This window comes from Helianthus annuus, chromosome 12 (genome assembly GCF_002127325.2).
Source record: "Helianthus annuus cultivar XRQ/B chromosome 12, HanXRQr2.0-SUNRISE, whole genome shotgun sequence".
NCBI lineage: Eukaryota > Viridiplantae > Streptophyta > Magnoliopsida > Asterales > Asteraceae > Helianthus > Helianthus annuus.
This window is the reverse complement of record NC_035444.2, coordinates 79,430,010-79,457,711: the sequence shown is the minus strand read 5'-3', so window position 1 is coordinate 79,457,711 and position 27,702 is coordinate 79,430,010. Positions and strand designations below refer to the sequence as shown.

The 27,702-nt window shown below is 37.6% G+C and overlaps 2 protein-coding genes across 9 annotated transcripts; both read left to right on the top strand.

Moving 5' to 3' along the window:
• Positions 1 to 3,223: 3,223 nt before the first annotated feature.
• LOC110875363 lies at positions 3,224 to 5,140 on the top strand. Its single transcript, XM_022123560.2, has 6 exons — positions 3,224 to 3,432; positions 3,988 to 4,219; positions 4,300 to 4,396; positions 4,478 to 4,888; positions 4,925 to 5,007; positions 5,107 to 5,140. The coding sequence occupies exons 3-6, from the start codon at positions 4,343 to 4,345 to the stop codon at positions 5,138 to 5,140; spliced, it is 582 nt and encodes a 193-aa protein (XP_021979252.2). The 5' UTR covers positions 3,224 to 3,432; positions 3,988 to 4,219; positions 4,300 to 4,342.
• Positions 5,141 to 10,364: 5,224 nt separating this feature from the next.
• On the top strand, positions 10,365 to 21,669 carry LOC110877269 (retrovirus-related Pol polyprotein from transposon TNT 1-94). 8 transcript variants are annotated; one of them, XR_004875289.1, is made up of 9 exons: positions 10,365 to 11,233; positions 11,318 to 11,526; positions 12,323 to 12,409; positions 17,652 to 17,754; positions 17,840 to 17,941; positions 18,155 to 18,194; positions 18,752 to 18,877; positions 18,958 to 19,549; positions 19,830 to 21,669. XR_004875289.1 is itself a non-coding variant. In XM_035981102.1 (8 exons), the coding sequence occupies exon 1, from the start codon at positions 13,183 to 13,185 to the stop codon at positions 17,140 to 17,142; it is 3,960 nt and encodes a 1,319-aa protein (XP_035836995.1). In that variant the 5' UTR covers positions 12,419 to 13,182; the 3' UTR covers positions 17,143 to 17,555; positions 17,652 to 17,754; positions 17,840 to 17,941; positions 18,155 to 18,194; positions 18,778 to 18,877; positions 18,958 to 19,042; positions 19,142 to 19,549; positions 19,830 to 21,649. The 8 variants fall into 8 exon arrangements, 7 of the variants coding, with proteins under 7 accessions (XP_035836995.1, XP_035836996.1, XP_035836999.1 ...); XM_035981102.1 differs by lacking the exons at positions 10,365 to 11,233; positions 11,318 to 11,526; positions 12,323 to 12,409 and adding an exon at positions 12,419 to 17,555 and having other exon boundaries at positions 18,778 to 18,877; positions 18,958 to 19,042; positions 19,142 to 19,549; positions 19,830 to 21,649; XM_035981103.1 differs by lacking the exons at positions 10,365 to 11,233; positions 11,318 to 11,526; positions 12,323 to 12,409 and adding an exon at positions 12,419 to 17,555 and having other exon boundaries at positions 19,830 to 20,166; positions 21,269 to 21,649.
• Positions 21,670 to 27,702: the final 6,033 nt, after the last annotated feature.

Sequence of the window (27,702 nt, the reverse complement as noted above, 5' to 3'; positions counted from 1 at the left end):
CATTGGTGAATACAAAAGAGGTTTTAAAATGGAAGATTTATCTTCCTACCTCTATGCATGACTTCTATCATAATCTTGCTATACTTTATGGACTAAAACTTATGATATATGCTATATATAATATATAATACCTACAGTAACCGAACCTTTGATGATAATCTAATGGTTATTTGTCAAAATACTAAGTTACACCATCTAAGAACTTAGTTCTTGTTACGATTCTAATAGGTACTTTAACCCATGAAAACATTCAAACCCCTATGGGTTTCATAGTGTCAAAAACGAGTATGATGTGCTAGATGGTTATTTTCTCATATATTTACTTTCCATATACTTTTCATTCCGAATTCCTAATCCTCCGTTATCATCCAATGCTCATACACCTATCTTTCCTCGTGTAAAAGGACTTGGTGTTTCATCCTCTAACAATCAACAAACTCCTCGCGGATTAACAAGTGGAAGCTTACAAAACCGTGAGTATACTTGAAACCCCCTTTTCGTTTACCACCTTTTGGGGTGTAACATGTTAAACTATGAAAACTTACACTTATACTTATTTCTAAAATGCACAAACATTCCTTATACATGCATGCATACTTGTTACTTGATACTTTAAATCTGGGTTTATACGTTTTGTGTTAGACTTATCATTAACTTCGTACGAGCCTATCATTGACATATATAGCGCTATAGGATTAACACACCGCCTGTGAACGTTGGGTTATGTTAAGAGCTTATTGCGTTTCATCTTGGTTTGATTAGTTATGCACATGCCAGTTTATTGTTTATCTTGTTTCGACTAGCTTACCATGTGGAATTGTTTAAAACTTATCTTTTTATGCTATGTACGAAAACCTGTATACTCGCCTTTGCTTTTGAATTGAACTTTATTTTAAACATGTTATAGGTTGATGGTGACGATTGTGTGAAATCTAGTAGGGATGAGTAAAAACACGCTCGAGAAATTACTAGATTTGAATATTTATGTTATGTTGAACTCGTTGTATTTGTCTTTTATTTGTTGTAATTTGAATTTCATGTATTGTAATGACAATTTGAGTTATGAAATGAAAACGGTTTTGATTTAACTATTGTCGCAATTAGCGTCATGTGTGATGAGCAATCTATCTTCGTCCTACTCCGATGATTCCGCCATTGGTTGGAGTGTGACACAAAAGGAGGCATCAACGCCATATGTTAATCATATCAGTATTGAATGCGTGGAATTGTTGATAAATCTATCGGGTTGACAACCCCGTCGTGACCGGTAGCTCCGTGTCCACATAGCGGCGAATTGATATTCTATAATTGTCCAGTATTGATTAGAACCTCATTCGTAGTATATAGCTCGTAACGTCTTGCTAACTTATGAAACCGAAAACATAACGGAAATTTAATATTCAAAACTGAATTATGGAATATAATTTCCATATGGAATGAGGTGTTTGCCGATTTCCAAATAATATTATTAAAATCATGAGTAAAAGTTTTCATCAGGTATAGGGCGAGATTATTAATTCGGATGAATTCTTTCACGACATTTTTTTATGAAATACGCTACATGCTGATTTCATTAACATTACAATGACATCATTTTAAATGTCATATTTTTAAACATATGTATATGTTTTAAAAATGTAAATGTTTACAGACCACAAAGGGTCAAATAAGGAAGTTTTCCTTAAACAAATTATTACGAAAATTATACGTGAACTCACCTCCATTTGTGTTGATACTTGATTTTTAAGTGTTCTTCATGTACATGAGTTCGGCTTCGGGATTTAGGCATATCTTGTGGTAGCGATGCTTGTCGTGTTTAAAATATTTTGGACATCTTTTAAATACTAAAATGGGACCGTGTGTATTTAAATCCATAAGGATTAAAATAACTAATTTGTAACTATGGAGTGTATCCAAACTTTAAACACTAAAGTCATGCTTGTAATAAGTATACGTCCAAAATAAACAATGCATCGTTCACTAAAGATAATTATGGGTACCAACCTCCGTCACCACCACGTTTGTATCTCTGCTGCGTGTTTTGGGGGTGTGACAAAAGTGACTTATCAAACGGGAAGGATGATTCATTGACGATGGACGAAGTGCTGAACACAGATAGACCACACCTTCTTGAACAACTCTGTGAATTAGCACACTCGCACGCTGCAACATCCAGGATTGTGATTATATTTAAATATAGGATGCGAGACAGGCTAAACCAGTTGATAGCGTTATACGCCAATGACCTAGATGATGATAAGTCTGAAGAAAGTGATGAGCAAAGCGATGGGTACATCTCTGATGTAATACCATCCACAGAAGAATATTTGTTTAGTTTGATTTCGTGTTATTTGTAATGTTTTGAATTGTTAATGAATTATAATAAATTTGGGAACGCCGTGAACGCCAAGATATTTACTTTTATAAGATAAAAGGAATTAATTCAACTGGACAGATCTACAAAAACGCCAAAAAAATTGTAATGTTTAATTTATTATAGGTATATAATGAATTTGGGAACGCCATGGACGCCAAAATGTTTACTTTTATAAGACAAAAATGATTAATTTCAACTGGACATATCTAAAAAAAACAAGAAAACGCCAAACAATTGCAATGTTTGAATTATTAATCGATTATAATGAATTTGGGAACGCCATAAACGCCAAGATATTTACTTTGTAAGACAAAAACGATTAATTCATCGCAACAGATCTAAAAAAAATAATAAAACGCCAGGGAGTTTTTGTTTTTAACTACATGCCACAAATGACAACGGTGTGTGAGAGATATATTGCGCGCCACGTGTTCGATCAGGATCCGTTCTCACCGTTTTCACACCTCCAATTGTTTTCTCCTGACCCGTTTCTTAATTAGTATATAAAATTACATTTATTTAACCCGTGTAAATACACTAGGTTCTAACCTAGTTATTAAATATAATTAAATAAAATAAAATATAAGTAAAATTTTTAATGTTTAAGGAGAGAATGACACGTATTATTAATCTATAATCTATACTATATTAAAAAGGAGAAGTGATGTACTGAAATGTAATTTTACATCATGTATAACATTGGAAGGAGCATATACAACACTTTATAAGCAGAGAAAATAGAAAAGATTTGGTATTTTAAGACGCTACAAGGGTAGCCTAGGGATTTCACTCCTACTGTTCCTTCATTTTCCATCATAGATTGAAATTGAATGCGATCTTTTGGTATTCGCCGTCCCCATCTACCCTATAACCACCTGATAGATTAATATATCGCCTCAAACCTCCGACCGATCACTTCAGAAATCGGAACCTCCTTCAACCCTAAATCGATGGCCGCACAACCTGCCAAAGGACGGCAGTGTCGGACAGTGTTTCCCCATATCTCCGTCATCCTCTACCGCTATAAATGATGGCTTAGCCAGGGAACAGTTTCGGTAGGTTGTGGTTTTCTGAATCTTTCTCATTGCGTAATATTTTGGTATTTTGATTGTTTTGATAGATTAATATTGATTATCGATCAATTGTTTGTAATAATCACTTGTTGTAATCAGTTCTGTGTGTGTTGATTTCGATTCGGAATCATGTTTTGTTGAAATTGAAGTTAGGTTTTCGGTAATTGTGATTGAATTGATGGAGATTTTGGTGCTGGATCGATTGTTTATAACATGTGTAGTGGTTTTTGAATAGTTTATATGCATCTGAATATGTTAGATCTACATCTAGAAACATATAGTTTTTTAATTAATTTAGTATTTTCTCCATTTTAACTTGTTTCTTAGTAGTTTATATTAATTTAGGATTGATTTTATACAATTTCAGGTTATTTTTATACAGTTTTAGTTTGATTTTTTTCTTGTTGAATTGTTTCTGTTTCTATCTGGTTATTTGGATGCTTGGTGAAAGATGTTATTGTGTAATATTTGGTAATCTCTAGACCATTGGATCGGTTTTATATTTATTTCTGAATTCTGATATTTTCACTCAATCAGGTTGTATTTACTCATTGATGCTCTTTGGTGAAGATTGTGATAGACATAATAAATACAAATCAAATGCCAACTTTTAAGATGAAAACGAAGTCATCAGGAGACTTTACAAGAGAAAGTAACGGTCTCCATGTCTGTAAAAAATCGAGCAAGATATCCAAGAACTCGCTCACTCACACGAGAAATTTGCAACACAAAGCAGAACTTGACACACGTACTCCTAACGCGCAGGATGGTAAAGATTCTACGGTCTATATAAAGAACAATCTTTTTGATGGTGTTCATTTCGTAATCTCATTTTTTTTTGTTGTGCAGATTCTTTTGTAATAAAGCTGATGAAAGAACCAACTGTTGTCAAATGGTAGATGGAGACAATATTCAGTTTCAAAAGCACATATCACCTTCAAGCGCGGTAAATATCTTATATTCTTATTCAATGTAACATTCTTGTTTCTTTATATTTACTTATGGTAGTTTTAACTTTAACTTACAGATGGGTCATACAGAAACTTGCTCCTCAACAATAGAAACAATCTTTTCACCGATATTGGATGCAATCGACACTGAACCAAATATCTACGACTACGGAGGTAAACAATGGAGGGAAAGTGATCTTGTGCTGCCATCATGTGGAGATGATGATGTTAATGACACTTTACGAATGTCGTGTGAATATTCAGATTTGTTCATCCCCGACATGATTGTTTCCAGCTCACGTTTACTCGATTACGAATACGATGAATCAAGCAGATTTTTCGGAGATGAGTGTTTGTTACTTCCGTTTCTAGAAGATAACATTCAGACAGAAAATCGTTTTGTAGATGGTAGCGTTTATTCTGAACCTGTAATCGTTTCCGAAGATTCAAACTTATATGTTGCCATCCATCAAATGACCCTAGGTCTTGTTATTTTGTATTTGAAATTGTTACGGAATATGTAGGCGGTGGCGAGCGAACGTGGAACAGATGATGCTAGAAGAAGAGGTGTTGCCTTTGCTCGTGCATTTTCAGCTCATTTGGCAAGGTAAATATAACATATCCCTAAAGTATTATTAATTAAATATTTTCCAACAACTTGTACTTTACAATTTCTCTTTGTGCATAACACCTTAATATGCTACAGATTGATGGAAGAACCTGCTGCTTATGAAAATTAGGCCTTGCCAATCTTCTTGAATTAAGAGAAGAATGCTTGCGAGAATTCAACTTTTTTGATGCATATAGTACTATTAAACAGAGGTATTATTTGATGCAGGCCCAAGTGTTGAGGAACGGGCCATCTTGTATTTAGAGGCCCAAGATCGCGTGACAAAAGGGGCTTCACTAAAATGGCTCTAACTTGGGCTACATGTGTCCGTTTTGAGCGTGCGACCAGGCGATACGATCGTGAGAACGAAGCCCATCTTTCCACAAACTACCGTAGGTGGTTTGGGTCAACGTCCAGGCCCAAAAACGCTTATTTCTATTAGTTATTTACATTTTTATGTTTTACCAACAGAAAAAGAAACAAGGGTACGCTTACTGACTTGTACCTCGCCTCCCTTCTTGAGCCACTGGAGCTTATAAGGTTTACGGTGGTTCTCCGTCTTCAAACCTAGCTTTCTGACAGCCTCCTCAGAAACTAGATTGTCACAACTCCCTGAGTCAATAACAAAGGTACAAACCTTTCCCAACACAGTACAAGTCGAATGGAAGATGTTATGCTTAAGCCAATCATCATCACTGGCCTTTGGTGTATAGCATGAACGCCTAACCACCAGACTCAACCCCACATCTCCAGCCACTTCCTCTTCTTCATACTCAGGCTCCTCATCATAAACCGGGCCGTCTTCATAAGTCTCACCAACCTCATCATCATCTTCCCATCCATCAGGCTCGTTATACAAGTGTCTCTTCCCAGCCTTCTTGCACTCTGCCTGGCGATGACCCGTCTCCCCACAATTAAAACATTTCATATTACTAGTACCGGCCCCTTTAGAACTAGACCCAGCAGCGCCACCACCCGGTTTTGCTTGATTGGGCACAAAACGAGACGCCACATTGCCCGAACCCGAACTACCTCCTGTCAAGGCAGATGAGGCTGAACCACCACTACGTCGGGTTTGCTTTTCAAAAACCAGGGCACGCTGATGTGCATCAGAAATAGTCAACGGATCAAACAAATTCACAGACTCCATAATTGCAAGCCTTAGACCACCAATGTAACGAGAGACAAGTTGATCTTCAGTCTCTTGAATATCATTTCGAGCCACCAACTGATAGAATTCCGTTGTGTAGTCTTCAACCGTTTTGGATCCCTGCTTTAAATTCCGTAACTGCTGGTACATTAAACGCTGATAATTATGAGGAATAAATTTGGCCCTCATGCACTTCTTCATCTTCCTCCAGGTTGTGACCTTTGACTTTCCCATCCTTTCACGAGACAGTTTCAGTTGTTTCCACCAAGCCGATGCCCTACCACGTAACCTGGTAGCAATCAAAGGAACCCTTTTGTCTTCGGGTACCTCTTTGAATTCGAACACCTCTTCAACCACAGCAAGCCAATCAATGAAATTTTCTGGATTCAAAGTGTCACCATCAAATTCTGGAATGCTAGTACGCATCCCCGCCTCCCAACGCCGATTACCATCTCCACGTTCACCCCTTGGTTGCCCCTCCTGTTCGTCTTCGGAAGTCGAATCATCACCAAATGGGTTACTAATTTCAGAACCATACCCATCATCGGGTCTCTGCCTCCTACGATTGATCAAATCGGCCATCCGATCAGTCAACTGATTGACCACTTGATCCAACCGTTCATCCACTCTCGCCATGAGTCGCTGCTCCAACTCTCGTTCATACACTTCATCAAGAGGCCTGTTGTTGTTTCTCCTTGGAGGCATTTTGAGCCAGGAATTCGGCTCTGATACCAACTGATGTAGACTAGAAAATAGGATATGAAATTGGACCTGTTGATTCACACAGAATACCAGGAACAACTCTTCCAAAATTCGTTGATTCTTGTGGAATACCGAAAATTGGGGGTTTCACACTCAAGACACTCACAAGTGAATTGGGAGAAAAAAATGACTTTTCATTAAACTCAAAACTGACCATCTTCCTCCCATTACATCCATATAAATAACAACCTAAATTCAAAACGGGCCTCAAAACACACTTGGGCCAAAAGCTAGAAGCAAATAAAAGTCCACGAAAAGCACTAAAAAACATAAAAATGTAAATAACTCATAGAAATAAGCGTTTTTGGGCCTGGACGTTGACCCAAACCACCTACGGTGGTTTGTGGAAAGATGGGCTTCGTTCTCACGATCGTATCGCCTGGTCGCACGCCCAAAACGGACACCTGTAGCCCAAGTTAGAGCCATTTTAGTGAAGCCCCTTTTGTCACGCGATCTTGGGCCTCTAAATACAAGATGGCCCGTTCCTCAACACTTGGGCCTGCATCACACATCAACCCTCATAGAAACAAGCAGATTACTCCTCCTGCTTAAGGCATCAGCAACCTTATTTGAAACACCATTCTTGTGCTTGACCACAAAAGTAAACTTCTCAAGAAAAGCCAACCATCGTCCATGCTTATGAGATACCTTGTCTTGAGTACGAATATGCCTTAAGGAATCATGATCCGTAAACAAAACAAACTCCTTTTGAAACAAGTAATGACGCCAATGCTTTACAGCTTGGACCACTGCATAAAACTCCAGATCATAAGTACTGTACCTCAACTTAGGCCCAGTTAACTTCTCACTAAAATAAGCAACAGGTCGACCACCCTGACTAAGAACCCCACCAATTCCAACCTTTGAGGCATCAGTATGGAGTTCAAAAACTTGAGAAAAATCAGGCAATACCAGAATTGGTGCTGTAGTGAGCTTCTCCTTCACAACTTGAAAAGCCAAATCTGCCTCAACTGTCCATACAAACGTCTTCCCCTTGATACAATCTGTCACTGGGGCCATAATAGAACTGAAGTGTGGAATAAACCGTCTATAAAAAGAAGCAAGCCCATGGAAACCGTCTATATTTTTTTTTTTCGTTTTCTATAAACCCTTATGAAATTTCAATTTATTGAAACTTAATTTAAATTGTTTGGCAGAGAGAATGAGGCATCACTTGCTGTCTTGCCTGATCTTTTAATGGAGCTTGATAGTATGAGTGAGGTATGTTTGCAATTCATCGTATCATTAATTAGGGTGAGCAATAACAAAACCGTTAACCGAAAACCTAAGAAACCAAACCGAAATTAACCGAAAATCGGTTATCGGTTTTTTTGTACCATCGGTTAACTGAAATTAACCGAAGCAAACCATTTATATTTTCATATATTTTTAGCTTTTATACCCCCATTTCATGTTTTATACTACCATTTCATGTATTTATACCCTCCATTTTGTTTATTTATACCTCCATTTCATGTGTTTATACATCCATTACATGTATTTTAAGTAAAAATTAGCCCTTTTTTGGTTTGGTTATTAACCGAAATTAAATGATCGAACCGAAAAACCGACAAATTAACTAGAATAAGCCGTACCAATTAACCAATGACTTCGGTTACAGTTTCGGTTAATGCTAATAACCGAACCGAACCGTGCACACCCCTATCATTAATTACTCCCAAATTTGTAGACATTTTTTGAAAATATTTTATGTTTTGCTTGTTTTAGTGCATTTTACATTACCCGCTAAATAATCAATTCTTCTTTTTCAGGAAACAAGACTTCTTACATTAATAGAAGGCGTTCTTGCTGCAAATATCTTCTATTGGGGATCCCGTGCTTGTGTTGATCTTTATCACAAAGGAACGATTATTGAAATATATAGAATGAGTCGCAAAAAGATGCGAAGACCATGGCGGGCAAGTACAATTAAATATTAAATGTTTATGAACAAAAAAGAAAAAAGAATGACGCATCTAATTGTGCGTGTGTTTTAGGTGGATGATTTTGATGCGTTTAAGGAAAGAATGGGTTTTGGAGACAAGAAACACTCTTTTCGTCATAAGCGAGCTTTGCTTTTTGTGGACAATTCAGGTGCTGTGCTGATGTTGTTTTAGGAATGCTTCCCCTGGCCCGTGAGCTTCTACGCCGTGGAACTGAAGTGAGTCAGAATGACATAATTACCCTTTATAATTTTTAAATTTTACAATTTGCTAATTAAATTTTGTTATACAGGTTGTGCTTGTTGCAAATTCCCTTCCCGCAGCCAAGGTTTTATAAAAAATTATATGGCCCGATTTTGTAATAATTTATAATTATTTTATTTTTGCTGAATTATTTTGTTTTTGTTACAACGACAGCACTGTGACATTCTTCGTGGAGCTGCTGAAGCTGGTGGTTTACTTATGGATGCAATGAGTAATACTCAAGATAATCCGAGTGAGAAGTTATCTTCAACTCCGTTAATGGTGGTTGAAAATGTTTGCGGGCGTCCCTGCATTGACTTGAGGCAGGTCAGCTCTGAGCTAGCTGCTGTTGCCAAAGATGCTGATTTGGTATGCGGTTCTTCAACTTCAAACCATGTTGTTTAGCCAAAATTTTATCCGGATTTATTACTGTGAAAACATTGGTGAACGAGTTTATGATTTATTTGTGTAGGTCATTTTGGAAGGGATGGGGCGTGCTTTGCATACCAACTATAATGCTCGGTTTAAATGTGATGCTTTGAAGGTAAATACCTGCTCCTGCCACCATTGGTTTTAAAAAGCGGGAGTGCCTAACCACTGGCGCAGGGTTTCTCGCTTCTGACTAGGCGAGGCACGCAAAGTACAAAAGCGCACATTAGGCGCAAAAATCACACGTAAAAGCTGCATGAAGCGCGCTTCTTGTACGGGAAATGTTTTGTGCATCAAGATGTTGATATATTAAATTTTATATAAGCTAATTTATAGCTAATTTTTTGGTCGGTGATGGTAAAAACCTAGAGAAATATAAAAAAAGTTTTTATAGATAATTTGCGCTTTGCGTATGAAAAGCGCTGCTCTTTTGCACTTTACGCCCTGTGTCTTGGGCTCGGGAATCTATCGCTTCGGTGTGCATCATTTTCTATTTAATGACGTTGGGTAGGTGGTCTTTTAGGGGGTTAAGCGGAAAGTGCTAGAGTAGTTGTATTCAAATCTAAAACCTCTGGCTACATGGTCTCATGTGCTTACCACTATGCTGCGCTACCCCCCTGAAGGTTTTTTTTGGTCTTTAGACAGCAGATGTTTGGTCTTGTAAAGTGACACTTTACGTGATGCTGGTGGGGGCGTATCCTTTTGAAGACCAAGAAGATCCCAAGAACTTTAGGAAGACAATCCAGGTACTAGCTTTTCTTTACACACTTTATAGTAACATTTCTTTTGACTTACTGATGCTGACTTTGACCTTTGACTTGCAGCGCATCATAGCTGTTCAATATAAAATCCCAGACTGTGCTCACATATCTCAAGACTGTAGACATCTTCTGTCTCGGATCTTTGTTCCAAATGCATTGAGGGTGCGTGTAGCAAACACCTTTACCATATCGTATACAAAACAATCTCAGAACATTTGTGTTTGTTTTTGCTGCAGAGTCCATTCAATATATATTTTCAATCTTTGCTCCATATTAACTTGTACATCATGTTTTAAGTGGTGTATTTGTTTAATTGACAAATCTATTGTTTTTTATAATTTTTATTTTCTTAAAATAGGGTATTGTAGATGGTAAGTGTTGGTGGTAAGTTGGTGATTTGTTCATGTCTTGCGTTATTGACTTCGCCGCAACGCGCGGGTCTCCCACTAGTACATTATAAAGCATTTCAGATGTACTGAAATGTAATTTCCTACACAATTTTTAAGACGGCAGATGAAGCAACAGGAGTTCTTACCCTAATCTTCATCTGTTTCTCCCAAATTTGCCCCCAATTCATTCTCAATCGCCAAAGAGTCTGAGCAATTATTATAGGTACAATAATCAATCAGCTTACGCTCCGCTTGCTGTATGCGCATATATAATGTATATATGTGTGGGCGCTCGGGGGCCAAAAGTGAAAGTGCACTAATTTTAACGTTATTTTACTAATTTTGTGAAAATAACATTAAAAGAGGGGGATGGTTAATCATGCATCATGTGATAGCCGAAAAACAGGGGAGTACATGCACTAATCGGCCTTTGTCTTAAGTACTGAGTATCATGTGCCTTATGTCAAGGCTCGATGCAAAACTACTATCAAGCCGGGGGTCTGGTCTCACTAGAAGCAGCTTCTCCTCTATTCCTATAGGGTAGAGGTAAGGCTGTCTACATCTTACGCTTAGCTTTGTTATTGGTGGGATTTACTGAGTATGATTATGATGATGACAATAATCAATCAGCTGCAGAACCAATTGGAGTATGCGAATCATCAAACCGTAACTGTGAATCATCATGATGAGAGTATACGAACCGCTAAGGTAATCAATTGTATTCAATTGCTCCATCAATCGTTCCCTTCTCCTCTGTAACAAAAGCATCCCCATCATGAAGATAACTCACGGTGTTCAGATCTAGGGTTTCGGCTCTTCCCTGTCTTCTCCAAACTCAGGTTTCTTTTTCTTCACTTGTTATTAACTTGTTATAATTCATGTAATTTTATAGAATATTGTTGGCCTCATAAGTTACCCCTAATAAATCTCTAAACGATTTTAGCAAGTTGAATTTTATGATCTTCTTTCATTAAATTATTATTGTATGAAACCATACTCAAAAACTGGTCCAGTTTACTTTTATTTAAATGTGTTTCAATGATAGAGCTCTAGATGATATGTATAGTCAACATGATGCTGGGAATCCCCCACCAATTTGATGCTGGATTGAACACAATGTCCACTGGCATTAATACTGCCTTTGCTTCAATAAAGGCAATTAACAGTAAATAATGATCATTTGTACCTTTTATAAGTGAACACTTTTCTAATATGTTGCCTCTGAATAATAATCTGAGATTTTGTTTGACCGTTTGGTGCCGGAGGGGAAGTAATATTGCAGGTTGGATTTTCTTGGTATTATTTTGTTGATCAGGTGTGACCTTATGAATAAACACGACATATCCTTTTGGACATATCACGACTTTGATCTTTGGGTTTTATCTTTTGGTTGCTATACCGAGTGTCGTTATCGTATCGGTATCGTAATGAACCGATGGATAACGACCGAATTCCCACTGTACGATCATCTCTCATCACACTTCACACACATCGACATGTTTCCAAGTGCCTTTAATTGTATAACCCATAACAGATCTATCAAAGAATGATCATGACATGTCATAAAATACATCGGTACAAATGTACGATTTTGTTTTTTGCTCTAATTATGTTGAATCACTGTCTCGTGAACAGGTCATCAGCACCACCATTTAAATCAAGTGACACCAGATCAACATGGAGCCACAAGGGTGCCACCATTAGTGCCAATAAGTGTTACAGGTAGTTTTCCAAATCTTGGCTGTTATGGTGTTCACCAGTGTCATATTGCTGTTACTATCCTGACCTGATCCATCTGCACAGTTTTAAACAATTTGACCTGATACCTGTTACTTAATTTGTTGTTGGTGCATTTGTAGGTTGTTAATGATGTAGGCTTCGTAGGGTTAGGGCCCGTTAATCAGTTTAAGCCCAGTTTTGGGTTGCCCTAATTTTAGTCTATATATTGATCTCTTGTACTTGTAATCTTTATCACTTAATAAAATATCTCCTAGTTTGCCCCCGTGGACGTAGGTTGTACTCTGCAACCGAACCACGTAAATCTCCGTGTCATCTTTCATTGTGTGTGTGATTTAAAACCTAACAACTGGTATCAGAGCCAAGGCTCTCGATCAAAATCACACATCCCCAGCCGTAGGACAGCCACAACAGAAACAACCGCCAGCTGCCAGCCGCCGCTCGCCGCTAGGGTTCCGATCAGAAGCCGCTGCCGTCAACCAGATTAGGGTTTTCTCGCCGCCGCCGTCGTTCTGTTGCTGATTCTTGTTCCAGAAGCCAATTAGGGTTCCGATTGAACCCAATTGCCGTCGACCTTGTTCCTCGTTCCCAGAAATCGATTAGGGTTCCAATTGAACCTTAATTACTGCTGCCGTCGCTTTCTTTTTCAACCAGATTAGGGTTCAGGAGGAAGATTAGAACCTGTCCCTGCGTTGATTTGACTCACGACTGCCGACGGGAAGAGTTTGGGGTTTTGGACCATTGTTCAGTTCGTATCAATGGCTGAAGACGGAAAATACAGGATTGAGAAGTTTGATGGGCAAGATTTTGGGTGGTGGAAGATGCAAATCGAGGATTTGCTTTGTCAGAAGGATTTAGAGCTTGCGTTGAATGAGAACAAGCCGACTGATATGAAGGATGAAGATTGGCACAGTCTAGACAGAAAGGCCCTCGCAGTGATCAGGTTTACTTTAGCCAAGAATGTGGCTTTCAATATTGTGAAGGAGACGACCTCGTTTGGTTTGATGAAAGCCCTGTCAAACATGTACGAGAAACCTTCAGCATCCAACAAGGTATTCCTGATCAGACAGCTGGTTAACACCAAGATGAAGGAAGGTGCATCTGTTACGTCTCATGTTAATGATTTTAACACTATTCTCTCAAGATTATTATCTGTTGATATTAAGTTCGATGACGAGATTCAGGCATTGTTATTATTGTCTTCCTTACCCGACAGCTGGTCAGGCTCAGTTACTGCCATTAGTGGTTCTTGTGGAACTGCTAAACTCACTTTTGAAGGCATTAGAGACTTCATTCTAAATGAAGATATGAGGAGACGTAATTCTGGAGGAGAATCATCAGGTAACTTACTAAATACAGAAGGGAGAGGTAGAAGGAAAGACAGAGGTAACAACAGGGGAAGATCCAAGTCTAGAAATAGGGGTCGATCAAAGCCGAGAAAGGATATTAACTGCTGGAATTGCAAGGAAAATGGGCACTTTAGAAGTCAATGCCCAAATCCTCCTATTGTTCGTGATCAGAAGCAGGTGAACATTACCTCAGAAGACTCTGATGATGCTCTTATCTGCTGCGTAGAGGATACAGCCGAGTCTCGTGTTATGGACTCAGGAGCTTCATTCCACGCCACACCGACTTCTAAGAACATGAAGAATCTCCGAACAGGTAACTTTGGTAAAGTTCGGTTGGCTAACAATCATACTTTGGCTATCACAGGAATAGGAGACATAGAATTGAGGACCTCGCTGGGTACTACTTGGATCCTGAAGGATGTCAGGGTTATACCAGGTCTCAAGAAGATGTTAATTTCTGTTGGTCAGCTTGACGACCAAGGGTATGATGTCGTGTTTGGAGGAGGACAGTGGAAGGTTGTGAAAGGGAGTCTTGTTATTGCAAAGGGCAAGAAAAGAGGTACACTATACATGGTGGAGGTTCCTGCTGAAGAAGCAAATGCAGTTACAGCTAAGCTGAGTCTTTCAAAGTTATGGCACCAAAGACTCGGGCATATGGGTGATAAGGGAATGAAGATGCTTGTGGCAAAGGGTAAGCTTCCAGAACTGAAAAAGGTAGAGCCAGAATTTTGTGAATCGTGTGTATTCGGAAAGAAGAAGAAAGTCTCATTTGTGAAGACTGGAAAACCACCGAAGGCTCAGAAGTTGGAGCTAGTTCACACTGACGTTTATGGGCCTACATCAGTCTCTTCTCTAGGTGAATCAAACTATTATGTGACTTTCATTGATGACTCAAATCGTAAGGTATGGGTCTACTTTCTTAAAAACAAATATGATGTATTTGATGCCTTTAAGAAATGGAAAGTTGCTGTTGAGAAGGAAACTAACCTGCAGGTTAAGAGTATCAAGTCCGACAATGGTGGAGAGTATGTGAGCACAGAGTTCATTGACTTTTGTGCTAACAATGGCATCAAGATGATTAAGACGGTCCCGGGCACTCCTGAACATAATGGAGTCGCAGAAAGGATGAACAGGACGCTGAATGAGAGAGCCAGGAGCATGCGGATCAATGCAGGGCTCCCCAAGATGTTCTGGGCAGACGCAGTCAGCACTGCTGCCTACTTAATCAATCGTGGGCTATCAGCACCATTGGGATTCAAGGTACCGGAGGAAGAGTGGAGAGGAGAAGCTGTCAAGTATGAGCATCTAAAGATATTTGGGTGTAGTGCTTATGATCTTATCAAGGATCGTGACAAGTTGGATGCTAAAGCCATAAAGTGTACTTTTATTGGCTATGGGTCAGAAAAGATGGGTTTCCGACTGTGGGATTATCAGAACAAGAAAGTAATCCGGAGCAAGCATGCCACGTTTAATGAAGCTGAGTTATATAAAGACAGAAACACTGATTCTTCAAAGGTTCAAAAGGAACAGGTTGAAATTGAAGAAACCATCAAAACCAGCAGGTCAGAGGAAACTCCAGATAGTGGGAGTACTGAAGTTGAAGAACAGCCTGAATCAACTAATCCTGCAGACGAAAATGATGAAAGCAGTAATAGCTCAGGGGATGAAGGACCATCTTCATCAGAGCCTCAGCAAGATGAATCGCATTGGGTCAGAAGATCTTCAAGGATTACAAAGCCTCCTGCCAGATTCGATCCGTCAGTCAATTATCTTTTATTGACCGAGAATGGTGAACCGGAATGTTATTCAGAGGCAGTGAAGCAGAAAGATTCAAAGCAGTGGGAGCATGCTATGAAAGAAGAAATGAGTTCATTAAACAAGAACAAGACTTGGGTTCTTGTCAAGCTTCCGCCAAACAAGAAAGCATTGCAGAACAAATGGGTCTTCAGAATCAAGGAAGAAAATGATGGTTCTAAACGATACAAGGCGCGTTTAGTTGTCAAGGGGTTCCAACAGAAAAAGGGGATCGACTACAATGAAATTTTCTCCCCTGTTGTGAAGATGACTACCATCAGGTTAGTACTAAGCATCGTGGCAGCAGAAAATTTACATCTGGAGCAGCTAGATGTTAAAACAGCATTCTTACACGGTGACCTTGATGAAGACATTTACATGGCACAACCTGAGGGGTTTCAAGTTGCCGGGAAAGAAAAGATGGTCTGCAAGTTGAAGAGGAGTTTATATGGTCTGAAACAAGCACCAAGGCAGTGGTACTTGAAGTTCGATGAATTCATGGAACGAACTGGGTACCGGAGATGTGAAATGGACCATTGTTGTTACTTGAAGAAATTCAAGGGCTCCTATATCATCCTTCTTCTGTATGTGGATGATATGCTTATAGCTGGTGCTAACATGGAAGAAATTAGCAGGTTAAAGAGGCAAATGTCTAGAGAATTCGAGATGAAAGATCTCGGACCAGCCAAACAAATACTCGGAATGAGTATCATCAGAGATAAACGGGATGGATCTTTGACACTTTCCCAGGAGAAATACATAGGGAAAGTGTTAGAGAGGTTCAAGATGAATGATGAAAGAACCAAGCCCAGAAACACACCATTGGGGAGTCATTTCAAGCTTACCAAAGATCAGTCTCCAAAGTCCGACAAGGAAAGAGCTGAAATGTTGAATGTTCCTTATGCATCAGCGGTGGGCAGTCTTATGTATGCCATGGTCTGTACTAGACCGGACATAGCTCATGCAGTGGGAGTCATTAGTCGCTTTATGTCAGACCCAGGAAGAGAACATTGGGAAGCAGTCAAGTGGCTGCTGAGATATCTGAAAGGGACTTCAAGAATGGGTTTATGTTTTAAGGGAAAAAACGCCATTCTCAGGGGTTATTCTGATGCAGATTTGGGTGGTTGCAAGAAGACTTTCAAAAGCACTACAGGGTATGTTTTCACAGTGGGAGGAACAGCGGTCAGTTGGATGTCTAGATTGCAGAAGAGTGTTGCTTTATCAACCACTGAAGCAGAATACATGGCTATTGCTGAAGCCAGTAAAGAGCTAGTATGGTTGAAGACTTTTCTTGGAGAATTGGGCAAAGACCAGGCTGATTACTCACTCTACTGTGATAATGAGAGTGCAGTAAAACTTGCTAAGAATCCAGTGTATCATGGTAAAACAAAGCACATCGGGATGAGATATCACTTCGTCAGGGGTTTGATAAGTGAAGGTACCATGAGCTTGAAGAATATCCCAGGTGCAGAAAATCCAGCAGATATGTTCACCAAATCTGTTACGCTGGATAAGCTGAAGCTACAGCTTCAGCTGGCCTTCAGGAATAAGTTGAGAAGGCTGGTGGCGAACTAGGAGGAGATGAAGAGCAGTTGAAGATTTACAGAAGTACAAGGAGTGGAGAGCAGCCAGTTTCGGTTCGAAGCCTCCAAGTGGGAGATTGTTAATGATGTAGGCTTCGTAGGGTTAGGGCCCGTTAATCAGTTTAAGCCCAGTTTTGGGTTGCCCTAATTTTAGTCTATATATTGATCTCTTGTACTTGTAATCTTTATTACTTAATAAAATATCTCCTAGTTTGCCCCCGTGGACGTAGGTTGTACTCTGCAACCGAACCACGTAAATCTCCGTGTCATCTTTCATTGTGTGTGTGATTTAAAACCCATTAAGCTTGGGTCTGGTCCATACGTATTTAAAGTAGGCGGTTAGCTTTGTCATCACATTGGTTCTTTATGCCCACCATCTGCTGAACGACCTCGCTTCTTACAAATGTACATTTACGACACTAAGGATGAGATTCTACGCATACTTATTTTTATTTTACTTTTGAGAAAACTGACCATCCATTTTGGATTTGAATGTTGTAGAAAAATTATTTAGGATATTGGATAGAACTAATGAGTTGTTTCCGATCCCATTACCATCACGCGAGAGACAAGTACATTGATTGCAGGCGATGTCGTAGCTAAGGTAAGAAATCATTTTGCTTAATTTTCACTTACATAATGCTTACTGATCCTAACATTCGTATTAACTCAATTTAAAATTTTAACAGAATCACAACGGCTTATTCTGTTAACACCAGCCTCAAAAGCATTGACCATTTCTCCTGACACACTGGCTATAGCATCAGCAGCCTTTTGTTTTTCAGCCCCAGGTAATAACCACTCAAATTTTAGTTTATGTTATCCTGTAGAAAACTACATCTATGCAATACGAACATTCCAAAAGAAACCAATAATTTTTATTATCTACTAAATCTAACCACTTTTCATATAGGATTTGAAACAAAAAAAAGTTATGATTACCTTCAGCAAAATGATTAACCAAAGAATTCATTCTAATTAACGTTTGATACACTATCATGCAGCTCGAATGATAATTGATAAATTACGGGAGGACAAACAGAGGTAATGCACATGTTTTAACCATGGTTATTAAAAGCCATCGCCTCTAGCGCCTAGGCCCATTTTTCAGGCGAGGCGAGGCAGTTGCGCTTTAAGACGAGGAAATTGCGCTTTAATTCTCCAGTTGACGGTTCAGGCACACATTCCGGCAAGATTCCTAGATTCCGGATAGTTTCCGGCCAAATTCTCTAAATTCCGACAAGATTCTAGCTAGATTTATACTTTTATCTAAGGAAAACTACTTTTTTACACTAATACACTAATGTTTTTAGAACTTTTGGTTCTAAATAGATGATATATAGTTTTATATAATAGAGTTTGTTTATTTTATTTAAAGAATAGTATTCTTTTTCTAATACATAATATATTTTTAACTTTTTTTCGTTATGCGCTTAATTTTTCTTAGGCCCTCGCTTTTTTTGCGCTTTGCGCCTAGGCCCCAGGCGAGGCCTATGCGCCTTGAGTGCGCTTAGCGCCTTTAATAACTATGGTTTTAACAATGATTTTATGTGTGCGCTTTTTAATATTTGTTACTCATCATAATAAAGGCAAACTGCCAGGTTCACGGTTGTAATGCCCTTGAAAGGTTTTGGAGAACACAATCTGCACAACTGGAGATATTGATCATACCTTTTATAATTACAGAAGTTCAGGGTTGGTGTCTTGGTGATTTCATCTTCTCAATGGTAAGTTTGTAATATAGCACCTTATAATTTGTTTCATCTAGAGTTGGGCACCTCTGCTTAAATTTAATATTACGGTGCAGTTGGAGAAGAAATGATACCAATGCTGCTGATGAAATGGACCTTAGGAAGAGTGCCCAATCAGTTCATGTTTTTTTCCAAGTTCTTGTATATTCATGTTGTGGTTTCTCTTTTTACTATACATTAATTGGAACTACTGCTCATATATGGTTATTTTCTTATTTTTCCTGCAAAATGCTCAAAAAGATTCGTGGCCCATTTCTTGTTGTTGTACCTCTATCGACATTGTCAAATTGGGCGATGAATTCAGGAAGTGGCTTCCAAATAACGGGAATGTCAAAGGAATTTGAAGGACTGTTTGCAGGCTGCAACTCTGCTCAAGAAATCTGGGATTTCAACGCGGCCTGGTGCAAAATAAGTGCCTTGTTTGTGTTTTCAGCGAAGGACGTGGTGGACATTTGGAAGCATGTCCGAGGCAACCGGATGTGGAAGAAATTGGTAAACGTGATTATTTAGATTGCAGTATGGTGGGTTTGGAAGTTTCGGAATGATGTTACTTTCAACCGCAAAGTGCGGCCTTTGGCGAGCATAAAAGGAGGCCATATTCGTGTGGTTCTATTAGCACCAGTTTCTTTTTTTCATTATGGAGAGGAGGTTGGCTGAATTTTATATAATTGATATTCCGATCTTTGAAGAATAAGATTCCGTATATTTGCTGTTTATATGTTTTCCTCAATTGCTTTGTGAGGGGTGTTCACACTATTTGTCGTCTCTTGTTTTACTTTATATGTAGCCTATTGGTTACTTTAGCAATTCATTACTTTAGCCTATTTTATATAATAACAATTGATGAAGCCTCTTAGGAACAGTATGACAATTGGTCAAAATTTTGAGTTTATTTACGATAGTGCCATTATTTCTTTTTGTCTAACAGAGAGAGGACTATAGAAGAAGAAGAAGAAAGAGAGAACGTGAACGGAAGGGGATCCCTACGGCCGACTCGATTGCTTCGGATTTTTAACAAATAATAAAGGACGATTTAGGTCTTCAGCTATTGGTTGATGATGTCGGGTTTTGGTCGATCGGCGATCGAAGCGGCTAAGGTGGTACCGACAAGTGGGATTGTGACAATTGATGGGGTTTTGCAGCTGTAAGAGGTTGGGGTAGTAATCACCGGCAGCTGAGACGACTTCTGGCGGCAGAAACGACTCCGACAGCCGGACAGTGGTCAAGAGAGAGAAAGAGTAGATTTGAAGATCAAGTGTCAACTGGTATGGGGTATTTTCCTTTCCTCACTTTTGATCTAAACCTACGATTAATGCTTTCGGTATTCCACCATTTATGGTGATGATAAGCTAGAAGAGTGAAACATAAAAAATTAGGGAGAAGAGAGATGGATGAATATTGAACGATTGTAGAAGAATTTTAGTTTGATTTGGTTACTAACTCAATTGGAAGATTATAAATGCTATTTGTTTGATTTGAGGCCTCTTAAATCCATCTGGATGCTTTTCATTTTGGGGATTCATGCGAGGGTTTAGGGTATTACTTCATTGAGTTACTGATGATGATAATGATTGAGATATGCTTCTTTATAATTTTAATTTTATCTTTAATCCAGAGATGAGGTAGAGATATGTATAAAATGTGAAGAAAATTAAAAAGGCTTTATGCAGGTTTCAGATGTTGACATTCATCCTCTCTTGAGACGTGTTTTCTATCTTTATACCTTAGCCCTCCTAAAGAAGAGGTCGGGGCGGTGACCGGAGGGTCACCACCGGTTGATTCAGACCGTCTTCGCGGCGGCGATTTTTAAACCCTGCGATGATGTTGGCTTGCTACCTGGTATGGCAACTTCGGTTGCAATCGTCATGCCACTGAGTGGGTTCAACGACAATGATGATCTTTTCAGATCTGAGTCGATTTGTATTGGTATTTTCGTTTTGCTTTCTGAGATTGATTAGATAATTGTGTTAGTAGTGGTGGTCATGTTGTTGTTGGTCGTGATATTGGTGGTGGTTGTGTTAACAGTAGCTGTGAAAAGGCAGGCAGGCTTTTTTTATGTTTGTGTTGAATAGTACAGGCTGTGTATATGTTGATTTGATGGGGATTTGAAACAATGTCCGACAATGATGGTCGCTTGCTACTTGGCGTGGCAACTTCGTTTGCAGCCGTACCAGCGCTGAGTCGTATTTGGCGATGATGAAGTGCCATTCTGAGCCTTTTCGCTTTGTCACGAGTCGAATGGTTTTGTAGTTTCCGTTTTATATAGGCCTTTTCGCTTTTTTTTTTACCCATCAATAAGTTATTTATTAAAATGTTGAAATACATATGTACAGGTTATATGTTCTGTGTTATTCACCTCAATCGCAGGTACGCTTGAAGGCGGTTACGGAAGCAGTGGTGGCGGAGGCGGATTTACGGCGGAAACTATGGCGTTGTGTAAGAACTGTAAGCATTTGAAGAGTGTTGATTTGCTTTACTGCAATGGAATTTGGGTGGAAGGCGTTGAGTTTGTAATTCTGAATTCTCCGGAGTTGAGAAATGTACAGGTTGAAGATCGTAAGTTATCGGAAGCTGCAAGAAGATGGATGGCGAGTAAGTTTATTGAGGTTCAATCCTGAATCCTAATTAAGAACAGGTACTCTTTACAGATTGGATGAAAATTGTATATGGTTTGTTTCATTGTGTGTTTGTTGTATTTATATATTCATGATGAAAATAAGAATGCATATTTGTGTTATGTTATTCATATGGAATATTCTTGATCATTAGTTTCATTTGTATACTGTTAGGCAAAGATAGTAATCCCTGCATCTGTTGCATTTATAAAATATTATAATCATAATGAGTTTCTATTGTGACCAATCATTTTGAGACCTGAATCTTCTTTCATGATTCTTAATAATTCTCTTATTTGTGGAAGTTAACATGTGAGATTTGCTTTGAAGTGTATCTATGTGATAATATGGGTTATGCCGCTTGCATTCATCCTTTTGGGTAACTTGCTGACATGGTTCGAATATTTGGTGATTACTATCTAGCGGAAAACTATGCACAGCTAAAAGATCTTTCCTAATTTGAATATGAAGCGTCCTCATGTCGGCTCAGTAGGTATGTTACTAAACATCTATGGCAGATAACAATGACTTCAAACTAGCCTATTGCACAAACTGATATATGTCATACTACTGTTGTCTAATCTGTATAGGATCAAGCCATAGTTGAGAAACTAACAGAAAACGAGTACAAACAACGCTGTAAATTATCCATTTCGCCAATACAATCTCCTTTTACATGTGTATGGAGCTACCGCCGCAACGCGCGGGTTTCCCACTAGTTATATATAAGTTAGATTAGACAAGTTTGTTTGTTAACATTGTACAAATTAAATTAGTGATAATAGGTATGGTGATTCATTTTTTTATGATAATAGGGATGGTGATTTTTTTCTTTTTTTTACAAATGTAACAAAACAATCGGTAAACTTGATAGTAATACTTCTTAGTTCGTAGGGCCTTGTGTAAAGTCTAGTCTACCCAATTTGTGACCTCCGTGCGTGACTCGTGAGTAGAGGTGCACATATTGGTTATTAAAATAACCGAACCGACTTTTTTGCTAAAAAGTTAACCAGTTTTGACGTTTGAGTGGTAGAAATCTAAAACCTATTATAACCTATTAGGTTAAAAAAGTTTTTTTTTTTTTTTAATTTTAAACAATTATAATATATAATATAAATGTAATATTCTTTTTTGTTCTTTTATTTATGTGTTCATGTGTGTGTATATATATATATATATGTGTGTAAGGCGGAAAAGTGGTATAAAATACTCAAAGGTTGATAGAAATGGGCTGAAAGCTTAAAGAATGTGTTAATAACTGGTTAATTGGAAAAAAAAACCGGTAAAATAAATTGGTTAAATAACCGGTTTCTATTCTAAATCTCATAACCGGTTCCTAACTTACGTGCTATTTTCAAAACTAAATCTGTTTTTAATGTATTGGTTAGTAACCGGTTTTGGTTGCGGTTAAACTAGTTTTTTAGCACCTCTACTCGTGAGAAAGTGAACAACCAGTAAGTGGAATTAAATGTTAATGATTTCTTTAAACTATTCTAGCAAATGCATGTATAAATTATTCAAAGATAAACAAGTGATACAAAAAGAAAGCACAGCCCCTTGAAAGGGGATCTAAAAGGTTGTACATCCGGTGGTCAATCATATTATCTCGTGTTGTTGTTGTCTATGTAGAAGACTAGTCCTACACAAGTAAAAAATTTCATTATTTAACAAGTTGATAGAAAGATAATGTAAGTTTGGTTATTTATGTGATGAAGAAATAAATGTGACCTTTTTTTTAATGACAAATGTTACTCAATTCTATTTTACATCAAATTAATCCTAACATATTTCTTTTTTGGGATTAAAACTAAGACCTCTCACTAAAGTTATGTGGTGCTCTTTTTTTAAACCAAAATCAACCATTTCTTGAAAAATAAGTCGTTTGGTTTTTTAGTTTAGGTTTATAAGCCATCAAAGATGGATCACCCGACAAATAAAATATCAAATTATCAGTTCTTACTCTTCCAATTCATATTTCTCGAAAATATGTCTCAAAACACTAAAATCGTTCAATTCATCAAATATAAAAGTTACGAACCCGTTTCTGCAACGCAAAGTTATAAATTTTCTAGAGTCTAGACCATGTACTTTAATCTCTGACGAGTAACAAACTCTTAATGGGTACATTACAAATCAAGCTAAGGTGGAAGATCACACGGAATACATGGTAATGTGACCACCAATCAAAATAGAGATAACAACATCAAATTAGTTATGCCTCAATGGGCCCACCTCTCCTTAATTTTTTTTTTTTTTTGAACAACCAAAACAAACCATATATTACCACCCACACAGCCTACAAATAGCAAGGAGTTACACACAGACCAACCTCCAATAAGAACATACACAACACAAAAAGGCCAAAAACAAAGAAACAGATGAATCTCCATCCCAAAAAACAAGACAAAAACGCCCCTCCCCTAACCAAAATCTAACCCAGCAAAAGCGGACTAGCTTGAAATGTCCGTGCCCCTAATTTTAGACCTCTTCATTAGCCACCACAGAGTGTTTTCCTTGACATATCGGAGCATTTTGGATTGTGAAGTGTTTAACCCCTTAAACACCTTGCCGTTCCTTCTTTGCCAAAACCTCCAAATCGTCATGAAAAAATTGCTTGAATCACTTTAATTTTTACTTTTGATCCGTTTTAATTAAGACCAAATTCTAAAATCTGCTGCAGCAAGTCGAATCGAGCATGAATTTGAAGCTTGAGCCACAAACAAATCTGCCACCACAATGATCTCGCCACCATACATCCATACATGAAGTGAATAAGTGAATAATGGGTTTTGCAAATAAAGGATTGTGACTGTAATTACTGAAGTTAAAGGCTATCATTTGCAATCCAGTACAAACATAAAGGACGAGAACCTTCTTAGAATTATCCTTAAGGTTTGAGCACTTTTACCAGATTCGTCCAAAAAGTTTTTTTTCTCAACTAGACCACCCAGGATTCACAAAAGTTGGCGAATCCATTAATTTTTCTAACATGTTAAAAACTACGTTACATGATGAGTATTTTGGATGGATCTGGCAAGTACCAAAACCTTAAGAACAATTTGGTCAATTTACTTTTTTCAATATTTTTCTAGTTTTTTATTAACATGTTCTTATAACTTAAAAAAACGGTTTTTCAATATAAATGTCTTATTTTTTTTAATATTTTCTTATCACCCAACTATAGTTTTTATTACTGACAAAACGATATTATATTATATACTAAAACACATCTTGCAACTATAACAATAGTAATTTACAAACTATAAGAAATAGAGTACAAGAGCATTAAGCATACATAGAGATTATTCTAAAGGAACATGTATGTGACTTGATGCTATTTGTAAATATGCATATATATAATTAAACACGATATGCACAAGACATCAACTTAAAAAAATGATTTTTTAATACTATAGCTAAACTATACTCAAATTAAAGAGAATAGTGCTTGAGCTTGAGGGGCCAAAAAGGAGGCATCGGAGGAGGCCAAAAAGAAGGCATCGGGAATGAGGGTGAGGAGAATGAGTGACAGATGTGTGCCCCATCTAAAAAAACTTGAAACGCTTTAGTTTTTTGTTTGAGATGTTTAGACTGAGTATAAAAATCAATAATTAGGCAGTGCTAACGATACTTGATAGCAACAAAAAGAACCCAAATTAATGAGGGAAGATGACCATGCTATTTGGAAGAAAGTAATGATTCCATGCACACTTTGTTTCTTAATAGCAATTACTTCTAGTTACAAAAGTCAATAATCTTATGAAACTAGCATTCGTGTGCCTAGACTCACTTTAACCCGGATTTAATCGGGATAGATGAACCAATGCTTTTATGAGATTCTGGTGTTATAAGGGACTTAGTTCATTTATTATTAAACAGTTTTAAAGTTTTATCCACTTGAAATTCTATCTTGGGTAAATTGATAGGTGATCAAGGTTGCTCAAGGGTGTGGGGTATGGGTTGGGTCATCAATCATCACGTAGGATCATTAATAGATTGCTACACTACCCCTTTGCCTCATCCATCATGTCATGTAGTTGGTACCGGCTCGATTTGTCACTGTACCGCTATTTCGAATACAATTCCGTTTTCAACAAGATTTATATCGGAATGCTGAACAAATAAATAAACCCAATCATGTATTTAGTCGATATACAAAAACCTAAAGAACAAAAGGTAATAGAGAATAATACAACTATTGGGTTAAAGATGTATGTCATCTATAATACAAGGGGTGAAGCTAAACCTAAAAAAAAGTAGAGTTATTACGGTTGACGGTATGGTAGCTGGGAGTGGGGCGGGGAGGGAAGTTTACCGAGAGGGGAGGTGTTGCCAGGGGTGGAGCGGTGTCGGTGAGGGGCCAAGGCGGTGTATACTCACCGATTGAGAAACCGAAAGAGAAGAGAAAGAGAAGAGGAGAGAGAGAGGGTTAATGGTGGGCCCCAACCCCTTTTAACCAATCACATTTAAAAAAAAAATTTATTTACCACTCTACATGTGTTTGACCATTGCCAGTGATTGAGTGCAAAATGGGGAGTGAAGTGTGGACTTTATATGGCATGATATTATTGGCTAAAAAATAACTTAAAAATCATCAGTGACCACTCCCTCCACCCTTATTCATACTAGCAGGACTCGTTAGCGGGCATTTGATCAGTACCGATTGGTTCGCACAGTAAGAGATTTAATTTCAGAGATAATACTTTATTTGTAGTAACACTTGCTTTGTTAGAACTTCAATACAGATTGTAATTTATAAAATTAAAGATTAAAAATACAATTTGTTTATTAGCATTATAATTGGGTCTTAAATGAGATATATAATTTTATATAACTTTGTGAGTATAATTTTATTTTAAATTTATTATATTATTATTAAATAATAAATAAAAATAATCAAAGCTAGGTGACAGCTTGCATCTTAGATTTTGTCTTTTTATGTCTACGATTAACAAACGCTTCGAAGTTATCCAAATTGCCTTTGTTAATTATTGATTTCAAATTCACCACTAGATTCTTGTTATAGGGTCAACGAATTTCTTAATGTAACCTACTTTTTACTAACCTCCGTCAAGGGAGCTATAGAAGTTTATGATTGTAAGTTAAATCTATATGAGTGTTCTGGATGTGTTAGAAGCGCTTAGGAGAAGGTTCTTTTGAGAGGACGATTGGTCTCGGTTTGCTAAAAAGGTATGAATACAAACCTTCTTATGAAATGGTGGTGGACATATAAAAATAAAACGGAGAGCGAGAGCTTGTGGAAGCAAGTAATATTAGTTATACACTCGCAACTGAGGGCCCAACCTTATCAGACCTACATTTCCAATTTCATTCTCAACTAGAATTACGACCCGCCGCAATGCGGCGGGAATTCTTTAGTTATAACTAAGTCGATTTAGGACGCGCACGTTATGTTGAACCTGTCAAACAGGAAAAAAATAGACGATGTAAAAACGTTCACCCACACACGCACGTTGCGTCGTGTTAACTCGCAAAATTTAGAACGAAACGTAAAAACGCTAAACCAAAGACACACGTTGCGATGTGTTAAGTCACAAAATTTAGAACGAATCATAAAGCGGAAAATTTGCGGAAAATGAAAACTATAAAGAACCAAAGTTGAAAGTAAAAAAAGTTGTGAGGATAGATTTGATAAAGTTTTGTGTTAAAAGTAAAAAAAAAAAAACAAATAGTTTTGGGTTAAAAGTAATTTATGAAATACTTTTGGGTGAAAAGAAAGAAAAAAAATCAATTTTTTTTTTTGAGAAACCCTCAAAGCCAAGGTTACAACAACCATATGCATAACCATTTTTTCTTTGAAAAACCCCTAAAGCCAAGATTACAACACATAAGTAAAAAAATCAAAGTGGTTAAATCGCAAAAGATGAAAACTTTTGAATTAGAAGTAAAAAAAATCAAATTAATTAAAGGGGTTAAATTATCAAAGATTAAAACTTTAAACTTAAATTGTCAAAGATTAAAACTTTAGGTTAAAAAGGAAACAAAGATTAAAAAATTTAAACTTAAATTGTCAAAGAATAAAACTTTAGATTAAATTGTCAAAAATTAAAACTTTAGGGTTAGAAAGGAAACAAAGATTAGAAGTTTAAACTTAAATTGTCAAACAGTAAAACTTTAGGGTTAAAAAGGAAAATTTTCATTTTTTTTTGAAAGACTCCCAAAGCC